Source organism: Odocoileus virginianus, chromosome 29 (assembly GCF_023699985.2).
Source record: "Odocoileus virginianus isolate 20LAN1187 ecotype Illinois chromosome 29, Ovbor_1.2, whole genome shotgun sequence".
In the NCBI taxonomy this organism is placed as follows: domain Eukaryota; kingdom Metazoa; phylum Chordata; class Mammalia; order Artiodactyla; family Cervidae; genus Odocoileus; species Odocoileus virginianus.
This window is the reverse complement of record NC_069702.1, coordinates 14984535-14997528: the sequence shown is the minus strand read 5'-3', so window position 1 is coordinate 14997528 and position 12994 is coordinate 14984535. Positions and strand designations below refer to the sequence as shown.

Sequence of the window (12994 nt, the reverse complement as noted above, 5' to 3'; positions counted from 1 at the left end):
AAATATAAATAAGAAAGTTAAATTATTACTGGAAATAATAGTGTCATATTTTATTCAACCTAACTTACATGTAAAATGTGATCATATCCTATAATTTAACACTTTCTCTTTTCTGGTAACTGAAAATAAAGTCAGCATCTATAATGTATAAATTGGAAGGGAAGCATATATATAAACTTTTACCTCTATTTTACTGTCAGATATCATTAATTGTTTTGGAGAAATATTTAATATTAATTCAAAAGTATTTACTAAGCACGTACCTTATGACAGACACTGTCCCAGACACCAGGAAAATAATGTCCCATGCCTGTGGAGTCCTATCATGGGTATGGACAACCAGTTAACCAGTTACAATGCAATGTGATAAATGCTGTATTAAGGGAAATGAAACTGCCTGCCGTGCAGGAGACCGGAATTCCATCCCTGAGTTGGGAAGAGCCCCTGGAGAAGAGGGTACTGGAGAGTACTACCCACTCCAGTGTTCTTGCCTGGAGAATCCCATGGACAGAGGAGCCTGGCAGGCTACAGTCCGTGGGGTCACAAAGAGTCGGACACAACTGAGCGACTAACACACACACATGTAAAAGCAGATGTGGAGCATCTAACTAGACCTGGAGAGCTAGGATAGGTTTATTAAAGGTAGCTGTTGCTAAGCTGAGCTCTAAAGGATGACGTATTATATCCAAATGGATGAGAAGTGGAAGGGAAGGATCACAGGGAAAGCATCCGTTGAAACAAAAGCAGGTGTGCTAGTTCAGACTCCGGTCAGCGATGCTCTTCTCCTCACCACCTTCGCATTCTCAGTGTTTTTATTTTTTAACCATGCTACTGAGTGTGCAGTGGCTTATCTTTGTGATTTTATTTTGCATTTCTTGGTATAATCTTTTGACATTTAGATATAATATTCTATAAATTATGTCAACTAATTTAATAAAATTTTCACATTCCAGCTTCTGTTTCACCAGCAAAATGAGAACTTAAATTAAAATGACCTTGAGTCATTTGCAATATTTGAAATCTCTTCTAAGTTATCATGAGAGTGTAAAATTATATTTATTATTACTTTTTATGAAACGTTAGGACATTGTTTATTCCTCCCCGAATAGTGTGTGTATATGTGTTTGTGGGTTTTCCCAGGGGGTCAGTGGTAAAGAATCTGCCTGCTGAGGTAGGAGATGCTGTTTCGGTCACTGGGTGGGAAAGATCCCCTGGAGGAGGAAACAGCAACCACTCCAATATTCTTGCCTGGAAAATCCCATGGACAGAGGAGCCTGGTGGCCACAGTCCAAAGGATCACAGTCAGACATGGCTGAGCCACTGAGCACACTTGTGTTTCTGTGTGTGTGTGAAATGAAATGTGTATGCAATGAAATGTTTATATATATGTGTAAGTGAAGTGAAACTGAAAGTGAAGTTGCCCAGTTGTGTCTGACTCTTTGCAACCCCATGGACTGGGCTCCTCCGTCCATGGAATTTTCCAGGAAAGAGTACTGGATTGGGTTGCCATTTCCTTCTCCAGAAGATCTTCCCAATCCAGGGACCAAACTCGGGTCTCCCACATTGTAGGCAGACACTTTACCATCTGAGCCACCAGGGAAGCCCATATATATGTATACAAGCCGTTTATGTGTGTGTGTATACATGTATATGCATATATATAAACTGCTTACCAAAACTCTTGGTTAATCAAAACATTCCATTTCTTAAGCATGCCAAAAAAACCCAGGTTTTTTTTTTTTCTAATAACTCATATTCTTAGGAGATGCATGTCAACCATCCTCCACTAATACAATTTTTATGTTATAAAAAGGTAAAATGCAGTCAAACATTTGTGCTACTACATAAGGAATTCACTTCTGCAAGTATTTGAAGTGTATTTGGTATGGTTCCTGTGACTCTGAAAATGGTTTGTCTCCCATTCGTTCAATTTACCCTCACTGATCAACATGACCTTTTCTTTCTTTGTATTCAGCCTATCAAGCTTGGAGATCATCTCAACAGTATACTACTTGGAATGTGCGAGGATGTGATTTATGCTCGGGTTTCTGTTCGGACTGTCCTGGATGCTTGCAGTGCCCACATTAGGAATAGCAATTGTGCACCTTCATTTTCCTACGTGAAGCAGTTGGTAAAACTGGTTCTGGGAAATCTTTCTGGGGTAAGCCACAGTTCCAACTGGTACATATACTCATACTTTAAACTTTAGTAGCATTTCACCAGATTTTCTTTAAATATGGATAGCGTTTCTCTGTGAAGACTAGGAACAGGAGACTGAATTTCTTGTTCTAATGTTAGTTGTTTATTTGAAACAGTACTTAAAAGCCCAGTGCAATAATTTAGTCACCTAGATTTTATGAGAATTTGTCTTTTTTTATTTTTTATAATTAAAAAATTTTTTTAATTGGAGGATAATTGCTTTACAATGTTGTGTTTGTTTCTGTAGTACAACAATGCAAATCAGTCGTAACTATATATACATATAGTGAGGGAATATATACCTATTCCTTCCCTCTTGAGCCTCCCTCCCACACACCCCGCTAACCTATCCCACCTCTCTAGTTCATCACAGAGCACTAGTCTGGGTTCCTTGTGTTATGTAACTATAATACTAGCTATCTGTTTTATACATGGTGGTATATATAACGTCAGTGCTCTTTCTCAATTGATCACACCCGCTCCTTCCCCCCCAGTGTCCACAAGTCCTTTCTCTACATCAGTGCCTTTATTCCTGCCCTGCAAACAGTTTCATCAGTACCATTTTTCTAGATACTATATATGTATATTAATATACAGTATTTGTTTTTCTCTTTCTGTCTTACTCCACTCTGTATAACAAGGTGTAGGTTCGTCCACCTTAGTTCAGCTGATTCACATTTGTTCCTTTTTATGGCAGAGTAATATCCCATTGTATAATGTACCGCAACTGCTTTAACCACTCATCTGTTGGTGGACATCTAATTTGCTTTCATGTTCTGGTTATTGTGAATAGTGCTGCAGTGAACAGTAGGGTGTGTGTCTTTTTTAATAGTCTTTTTTTAGAACTTTATTCTAGTAAGTATTATAGACTCACAGCATGTTAAAGCTAAAAGTGTCTTCTTGCTTCTTTTCTTACTTTTTTCCCCATGGAGCTTTCAGTAAGTGAGTCTGTCTACTGTGAAAGCCATATGGACATGCAACATGGGTTTTAAAGTCCTTTATATGCATTTTCTGTTGCTTTAGACCTCTTTCTTGCCCACTTAGTCTAGACCTCTTAAGTATTTCTACACGCTCCCCACCATATTTGGACATTGGCTTCTGGTGTGTGAGGGGAGATACATGCTTGTATTCCTACTAGATTAATCCAAAACTGGGACTCCTTTATTTTCTCGCTTGTCTTAGATATGAAGAATCCCAAGAATAACAGTTTGTATATCTAAAAATCCCTCTACTGTATTTCTTAAGCTGTATTCTATCCTATTTGCCATAGATTGGACATCCTTTGTTGTTGTTGTTTAAGAAAATTCTTTTCTCTCTCTTTTAAAAATGATTTTATTTATTTATTCATTTATTTTTGGCTGTGATGGATCTTTGTTGCTGTGCAGGTTTTTCTCTAGTTGTGGCAAGCATCAGCTCCTCTCCACTTGTGGTGCACGGACTTCTCATTGCGATGGCCTCCCTTGTTGCTGAGCACGGGCTCTAGGACATGTGGATTTCAATAGTTATGACTCAGGGACTTGGTTGTTCCACGGCATGTGATCAGGGGTCAAACCCATGTCCCCTGCATTGGCAGGTGGATTCTTTATCACTGAGCCACCAGGGAAGCCTTCTTTTGGTTTTTGGTATTTGATCTGGATTTGAACTTTATCTGCTCTTACCCCTTCAATCATGGAACCTCGAGTTCCTCTCTTTTATGTAGACTTTGGATAGGCTGGTCACTGCCACACAGTTTTCGCTGGCTTCCTCTTAATTTCTCATCCCTAGGGATTTAGTTCTGCTAACCTTAACCAAGATGTTGTATGGCTGGCAGGATATATCCAAATTCCACATGCTTTGCCAGTTGATAAGAAACAGGTTCATAAAGTCTTCTAGGCAAATGGTTTATAAACTGGACTCCAAGGAGCCTTTGTGATTCTGTAGTGAGAGGGATGGAGGTAGTAGAGACTAAGTGAAGAGGGTTCTCGGCTGTGTATTTCTCCTTCTTAACTGGGGCTGATTTATTTGTTTATATTTCTATGTGTGATTTTTTTTTTTTTAATAAGGATACTAAAAACTTATGCGCACCCTCAACTCCACAGGTCCCCGGCCTTTTTGGCACCAGGTTTTGTGGAAGACAGGCTTTTCCACAGACTCGGGCAGTAGGGAGAGTGATGGTTTGGGGGTGATTCAAGTGCACTGCGTTCATTGTGCACTTTATTATTGTTGCATCAGCTCCATCTCAGATCATCAGGAATTAGATCCTAGAGTCTGGGGACCCCCACTCCATTCAGACCAAACTTCCCTACATATTTTGAAATACATTTTTGTTTAAAAAAATTTCTCTATACTCAAATAGAGTTGAGGGAAAACTCTTTAAGGAACAGTAAATGTATATTCACTGGAGAACTTCTCAGAGCCTTTAATACAGTAGGTTGTATTAACTAACCCTCAAGAGGGATAGGTACATAGGTGAAACCTTCCCCAAACTTATTTGAGCCTTCTTTCACAGATCTTCTCATAATATCAGTGTTCTGTGAAAACTCCGAGGAACAATCTGTACTACCTTCCTCACTTTATAATTTACCTATTTCTATTTTTGTTTTGTTTTTTTAAAAAACATTTAGAAGATGTATTTTTATGTTTTGGGCTGTGCTGGGTCTTTGTTGCTGTGTGGACTTTTCTCTGGCCTTGGGGCCAGAAGGTGGCAACTCTTTGTTATTGTTGCGCTGCGGGGGCTTCTCATTGGGGTGACTTCCCTTGTTGCAAAGCATGGGCTTTAGGCACGAAGGTTCAGTGGTTGTGGCACATGGGCTTACTTGCCCCACAGCATGTGGGATCTGCCCGGACCAGGAATGGAACTCATGTCTCCTGTATTGACAGACAGGTTCCTATCTGTTGGACGCCCAGGGGCATCCTATGTATTTCTTAAAGAAATTGAGACTCACAAAGCTTATGGGACTTCTGTTTTCTATTAATCAGTCAGAGATTTAAGAGCTATCAGAGTTTGAGGGGAAAGGATACAAGTAATGACGATGTTGAAGAAGAGGGCTGTAAACTAGATCCTAGAGACTGGATAGAAAGGAAGGGTAATCCAGGCAGAGGGAGGTAAACTTGGACCCATGCCCTGAGATGGGAAAGAGCAGGAGGTTCAAGGAACAGCGCTAAGTCTGACACAGGATTTGCTATGGGACCTTTTAGTGGGAGAGGAGCGTAGAGCGGTCAGCTGGAGTCAGCAGGCAGAGAACTCGCCTTTCCAGAGGCAGATTTCAAAGTGGAAATAATAACTCCCCCTCATGCACTGCCCTTGAGAGTCTCCTGGACGTCACCGGGCAGAAGTGAATCTCACAGCCACTGCTTTTAAATGTTTAGTGTGTTTTATGCTGCATGACTTATGTGCTTTTTCACATTTATTCACCAAAATAGCCCCAAGTCACAAGAGAGGATTTCATCCTCCTTTTAGAGAAAAGAAACTGAGGCGCAAATAGATGAAATAACTTGCCGTGGCCACACACATGGCCAATGACAGAGACACAATTGGAATCTGGATCTCTCTGACCCTGGAGCCCACGCTGTTAGCCAGCATGCCCCTCTGAGACTGTCATTCTCCCCAGTAGCTGTCCTTTATCGAGCCCATCTTTGCATGAAATGTTCCCTTGGTATCTCTAATTTTCTTGAAGTGATCTCTAGTCTTTCCCATTCTGTTGTTTTCCTCTATTTCTTTGCATTGATCGCTGAGGAAGGCTAGAGTAAAAGTCAGTAGGCCAGCTTGCTTGTCAGCGTTCTCCCACTGATTTAATCTTATAACATGTTTGAATGCAGTTTTACTTACCTGTAAAATAGTAGTAGTAGTGCATACCATCCACCCATATTAGTAGTTGTAAAGATAATTATTTCAATATTGATGAGCTGCTTCAAGGTCTTTAGAAATTTGCTATTTCTCCCTTTATTGTCATGTGAAGTTAATAATAATATATACCACGTGAGGTTTTTTGATAGTTAAATAGCATTAAGTGTGTAGAGCACTTATGGTGGTACCTGCCTTGTAGTAATTGCTCAGTCAGTGTCAACTGTTATTAATAGCAGTGTTCATGCAGGACCCAAAGATGGTACAGGATATTGTCTCTTCTGTTACTGATAATACAGTACAATGTGAACTAATATATAATTGAAACAACACCATCATTTCAAAAATATTTCCATTTAAGTCTTCTTATAGGTAGGAAGCACAATGCCTTTAATGTACTACCTTAAATGGATTTTTAATTCATATTTAAACAAGTTCCACTCATGGAGAAATATTAAAATGTATTGTGTGTGTGTAAACAGATAAGTCTGCATGCTCTTGGTGCCAGAGTTAAGTAATTTTTCTTTACCATTCTCTCTTCGTACATTTATTTCTTGAAGTTTCTATTCTAATTGATGATCTGAATAAACTGTAGTAGTCTTAACATTTCAGCCCTTGTAATGTGGAATTTGATCTAATTTGACGTGCCTTATTTTAAACAGGTGCCCTCGGTTGAAGTTATTAAAGTTTAAGACTACTTAAACATTTAGTTCTAAAAGAGTATCAAAAGAGCATTGATTTAAATTTAATTGTTATCCCTCAATGTATCCACTTAGTTTAAAATGTAGTTCAAATGTAACTTCTGGCAGGCAAAATCTAGAAAATTATTTTCAAAAATAATTTAAATCAGCACCCTCAATGCATAGTTACAATCAGGAGAAAGCTTTATTATACCAGAGTTAATGTGGTTTTAAAATTTTAATCACACTTGAGAGATAAAAGTAGTTTGGGGAAAAAAGAATACTTCAAGTTTATTGCTTTGAAATGGAACTCATTTTAACCACTTTAGTTTGGCTAACTTTGTTCCCTGGTTAGCAGATTAGGCTTTGATAGATGTTTCTTGGCTTGTATTTCCTGAAGATGAATTGGCCAGAACTAAGCTATATAAATCTTATCCAAGGAATATATATTAACAATAGCATATGTGGAGTGTTTTTACTCAAATATTACAGCTTCCAAAAACTATCTAGCTGGTGTCATTCTGTAGACACTTACCATAAACAAAAGGGAGATTCTTTTGTCAAACTTGACTTTTGATTACCTGTGTACAGACGGATCAGCTTTCCCGTAGCAGCGAGCAAAAGCCTGACCGAAGCCAGGCTATCCGAGACCGATTGAGAGGAAAAGGATTACCAACAGGTAAGAGTGTGTTAACAGAAAATTTTTAGACTTTACAATTGTTATTTCCTTTACAAAATCTTAGTTAACCTAGCTTGGAAATCGGTAATTATGATCATAATCATAAGTGTGCAAAGTGGAGGCATTAAACAGGTATGAACATTGGTGGTATTAATATATAAATCCTTGATTGTTATGCAGAAAATGTTAATACAGTCAGGACACCCACAGTGTATCATTTCTTTCCCGATATTGTTATTATAGCAATAATATCTTTATTTACTTTATCATGATATTTTATATTAAAAATACATTTTAAAGGATGATAAAACACAAATTTATGAACATAAATGTTACTAAAACAAAAGTTTCAGAAAAGAACATTATTTTTGTTGTGTACTATTATTTTCTACTTCTTTTTTTAAATGCTAATCTCAGCCCACTAAATTGATTTCATGACCAATGAATTTCACGACTTGCAGTTACCAAATAGTGTCTTAGGTTATACAATGCTTAGTAAGTAAAAACTGATGAGGAGTGGTTTTGCTATTTGCCAATAGCATTAGATAATTATAGGGTCTACATAGTTATTACATTTATTTTTTTAAGGAAATGAATGCAAAATCAGATTCAAAACACATGAAGTAAAAGTAGAAAAAATACATTTTTTACATGAAAGTTTATTTTTCAGTGTTAAGTTTCAAGCGTGATTTATTTATAAAATGAAATTTTGTTTTTGCTGATTATCTTTGTTCTCTTTACTTCCCATCAAGCAATATTGATAATCATGGTCATTTAAACACTAACAAAAATGTTTTGTGAGTGAAATATTTTGTCTTAAGTCTAGGAGCTGGGGTAAAGTAAATGTAAATATTGCTTAAATATATTCTACTATAACATACTAATTGATATAGTCAGATTAAAAATTAAGATGTTTAACTATTTAATTAGATCATCAGAGCTCAGCTGTCTTACTTAAAACCTATGAGAAACTCTCACTATGAAAACCAAAAACAGGCATTTGATTATCTGGATTAAGCGTTCTGCAGAATTCGGAACTCTCGTGTCCAAGAGGGACAGATATGCGCTAAGCAAGTGTACTGCTTACCTTAAGTCAAGAAAAGCAATACAATTGTTTCTAATGTTAGTTGGTGATAGATACGGAGGCCTGGCCTGCTGCAGTCCATGGGGTCGCAAAGAGTCGGACACGACTGAGCAACTGAACTAACTGAATGGAGTGATTCTGTCATAGTGCTGTCAGTTACATGTCTATTTTGGTGCTTTAATTTTACTTATTGTGAATAGGGATTGTTTTTCTGAAAAGGCACCAAGCTTTCATGTCATCAATATAATTAATTTACTTTGAGTTGCATAAAGTTTTGTTTCTAATACACACATTATTAGTTTATGCACAGGTCAGAAAAGAAGGCCGACTTTAAATTTTAACAAGTATTTTTAACCCTTTTTCTGTTTTCTTACTATACTTACATCCTCAAATATATGTATATATAATATAAATATTTACATAAGTATAAATAAATACTCCTCAAATATGTGTGTGTGTGTGTATAGATATATAGACACACCTTCCTCTCATAGGCAAAAGTCTGTTTTCTTTTGTCTTAAAGGATACTAGGATTTGAGATACAGTGTGAACCTTGGTTCTAAAAATGGCAACACTTTGTTAGTCCATCAAATTTTCAATCAGTACCCTGTTTTAGGAATAAATGAGTCCTTTCTGAAGGGTCATGATGAATACTTTGATAAGTGAACATTAGATTTAAAAGAAATGATTTTTTTATTTATTATCTTTCTATTTCTTACTCCTTCCTTCTCTCTTCTCTTACGTTCCTTTCTCCCTTGCTCCTTGCTTTCTTATTTCTCTTTTATGTACTTTCTCTTTTTGTAGTTCCCTTCATCTCCTGCTTCAAAGTGGCCATGTTATAAAATTGAAGTTTGTATGCTTGGATATTGCTTGTTGATTTAGTAATTTTAATGCTATATTATTGATGATTAATTTTTAAAGATAGTTTTTTAAACTAAAACAAGTTTAGTTTCTTTAAGAATAAAAAATGTTCCTATAAATATGAGACCCCTCATTCTCTCTCTATACATCATGAATTTATTGAGTCTAAAGAAAAAGGTCACTCTGTCATATTTAGTTTATCAAATTTTGAAAACTAACAAATGTTAATATAATTTAGTTTATATTTCTATGATTCAGTTTTATTTTTTCAGACATTAATTATTACATAATATTTTAGAAGTAGCAATAGAGATTGAATTGAATCTATACCTACTCTACAATATACTTTTTTCTCTGGTTGCTGCTAAGTTGATTCAGTTGTGTCCGACTCTGTGCGAACCCATAGACAGCAGCCCACCAGGCTCCGCCGTCCCTGGGATTCTCCAGGCAAGAACACTGGAGTGGGTTGCCGTTTCCTTCTCCAGTGCAGGAAAGTGAAAAGTGAAAGTGCAGTCACTCAGTCGTGACCGACTCTTCGCGACCCCATGGACTGCAGCCCACCAGGCTCCTCTGTCCATGGGATTTTCCAGGCAAGAGGACTGGAGTGGAGTGCTATTGCCTTCTCCTTTTCTGGTTAACTGTTTTTTAAATTTTTATTTCATATTGGAGTATAGTTGATTTGCAATATGTTACTTTCAGATGTACAGCAAAGTGATTCAAAGGTATACATATACATGTATCTCTTCTTTTTCAAATTCTTTGCCCATTTAGGTTCTTCCCATTAGGTTAGATTACAGAGTGTTGAGTAGAGTTCCCTGTGCTGTACAGTAGGTCTTTGCTGGCTCTCTGTTTTATTTATAACATATTCGGTTAGCCAAAATGTTCATTCAGACTTTTCCACATTACAGAAAAACCTGGACAAACTTTCTGGCCAACCCAATACTTTATTTATTTATTTATTTATTTATTTTTACTGCCAACCCAATACTTTATTTTTTTTTCTTTTTTTTCCATTTATTTTTATTAGTTGGAGGCTAATTACTTTACATCATTGCAGTGGTTTTTGTCATACATTGAAATGAATTAGCCATGGGTTTACATGTGTTCCCCATCCTGATCCCCCCTCCCACCTCCCCCTCCACCCGATCCCTCTGGGTCTTCCCAGTGCACCAGGCCCGAGCACTTGTCTCATGCACCCAACCTGGGCTGGTGATCTGTTTCACCCTAGATAATAACCCAATACTTTAAATAGCCAATTATTTACTTATCTTAGATAACTCACTCGGTTGTGTCTGACTCTTTGCGACCCATGGACTGTATAGTCCACGGATTTCTCCAGTGGGTCTTCCCAACCCAGGGATCAAACCCAGGTCTCCCACATTGCAGGCAGATTCTTTACCAGCTGAGCCACACTGTTTATGAAAGCCATATACAAAATTAAGTTTTCTAGACATGTATATACTAGAGATGAGGAAAATCTACCAAATTAAGCATGTTATTTTTTGTAGATGTTAAATAAATATTTGTTGATTGAATGAGTATGAGAAAGATATAATAACGTTTATAATATAATTTTAATGGTTCCAAAAATAAATATATGAGACTCTGATTTTTTTTTAGATAACTTATTTTAAACATTAAGTTGCATTCAAAGTAAAAAGTAAACTGTAGTTCACCATTTTAGTTACAATATTAAAACTTAGTATTATTGTCTAATAGTGCTTTAGAATTATTATGACTAATAGACTGTTGAATGCAGGTAATCTAGAATTGGCTGTAATAACTTAAGAAAATTTACAGAGAAATCTTTAAATAGCCTGCCCATTGATTTTAATTCTCTTATAATCCTGTCTCCTTATTGGAAAATAAAATGTCCCCAATATCAAAACTCAAGAGAATTTGTAAGGAATTACAGTTTGTCACACAGAATAAACCTGAATGAGTTCCTCTAATTTAGGGTAGAATTGGAGGTTCTTGTATTTAAAGAAACATTAGCCTTTTTTGGGACTGTGTGTGTGCAAGCTCAGTCGGGTCCGACTCTTTGCCACCCCGTGGACTGTAGCCTGCTGGGCTCCTCTGTCTGTGGAATTTTCCAGGCAAGAATACTAGAGGGAGTTGCCATCTCCTACTCCAGGGAATCTTCCCAACTCGGATCGAACCCTCTGGAGTCTCCTGCATTGGCAGGTGGGTTCTTTTACCACTGAGCCACCTGTGGATAGCTCACTTTGTTGGATCAGCTATAATGGGAGAGGATTCCTCAGTTCATCTTAGCCATTGCTTACCACACTAGTAATAATGCTCAAAGGCTCTATTAATTTATCCTTAAAAATTTATAAAACCACATCTCAAGGACAGAATTAATATAGTATCCTAATTTATAGGCATTATCAGACAGAAGAAGTTAGGAGCTAATAGTGGCATAAACTTATATAAATCTTTTTTAAAAATTAACTCATAAATAAGAAATATTATTCTATGATAGAGGTATTACTTTGGGGCAGTAACAGTTCTTAACTGTCAGTGGTCACTTGGGCAAAGCAACATTGTCATATTACATTAGTAGTAAGGCATTCACTTTGATGTAGATGAACCTCAAACCTTCATGTAGTGATAACTGTAGTTTATTCAGTTCCTGACCACTGTTCTCGATAAATAAAATGTTAAGATTTGACATTTTCCAGTGAGACATAGAATTAGATTAAAAGAAGTGGACAATTTTAGAGCTAATGCCTCATACCTAAGTGATTTGATTGTTCATTTAAAACATAGCAATAAAATTTTTCATCTATGAGTAAATGAACTTAAAAAGTCTCTCCTTATATCTCACCTCTGAGATCTGTTACAGAAGCTAAGGCCTAAACTAGTGGGCCATGTATCCCTACTTTGTTATTTAATACTGCCACTCACTAGGTAAAATGGCTGCACTAAGCAGAAAGAAATCAAACATTTCCTGCCAAGCAAGCTTAAGGTAGAAACCTACACCTTGATCAGATCAGCACGATAGTGCTCCAGAACTCAGGCATATTGATAATATCATGTTTCTTTTTTTATTTTTTTTTCGTACCTGATCACTTTTGTGAGGACAGATGGGGAATCAGGGAGCTTCTTTTAATACTGAAATGTCATTTTGTAGTTAGCTTCTAAGAGGTGCTGTGAATTTGAGTCTATGTGTGAGGGGAAAGATAAATGATGCTATCCACCTAAGGATAATGTTAATCATAAATAACAAAAATAGTTAAAACAGTGTACCTTACAAGGAAGGTTTTTTTAATTTAATAAGTGGAATATGTTATATTATGAATACTCTTTGTGATCTTAAAATCTTTTATTCATAACTCTTCAAAGTTTATTTTTGCTCTTTACTTTTTATCAAACTGCATACTCTCTGAAAGGAAAATGTTTGTGGTTTCATTTTAAATTTGAATACTTATAATTGTGTGTAATCTAATGTTGTCCGTAAATTCTCTGAACTCAAAACATCCTTAAGAAATGGAAAAATCTACGTATAGTGACTACTTGATCTGAATAACTTTATTTTTTACTATAGAATCAAAAACTTTTCTAGGAGATATTTTGATTTCTGTTTTTATGATTTTTCTTTCAAAAGGACCTTAAATTCTCCCTCAGTAGATAATTATATGCTGAGAAAAATAAAGCAGAAGCAAAAA

General features: G+C 36.4%; 1 protein-coding gene across 10 annotated transcripts in view; it reads left to right on the top strand.

The window, feature by feature from the left end:
• PTPN13 (protein tyrosine phosphatase non-receptor type 13) overlaps positions 1-12994 on the top strand; it is a 218767-nt gene that overhangs the window by 94461 nt on the left and 111312 nt on the right. For all 10 annotated transcript variants that reach the window (XM_070458176.1, XM_070458174.1, XM_070458177.1 and 7 more), the window contains exons 5-6: positions 1976-2161; positions 7294-7381. In XM_070458176.1, the coding sequence (XP_070314277.1) occupies positions 1976-2161; positions 7294-7381 (274 nt within the window). The remainder of the gene's footprint in view (positions 1-1975; positions 2162-7293; positions 7382-12994) is intronic.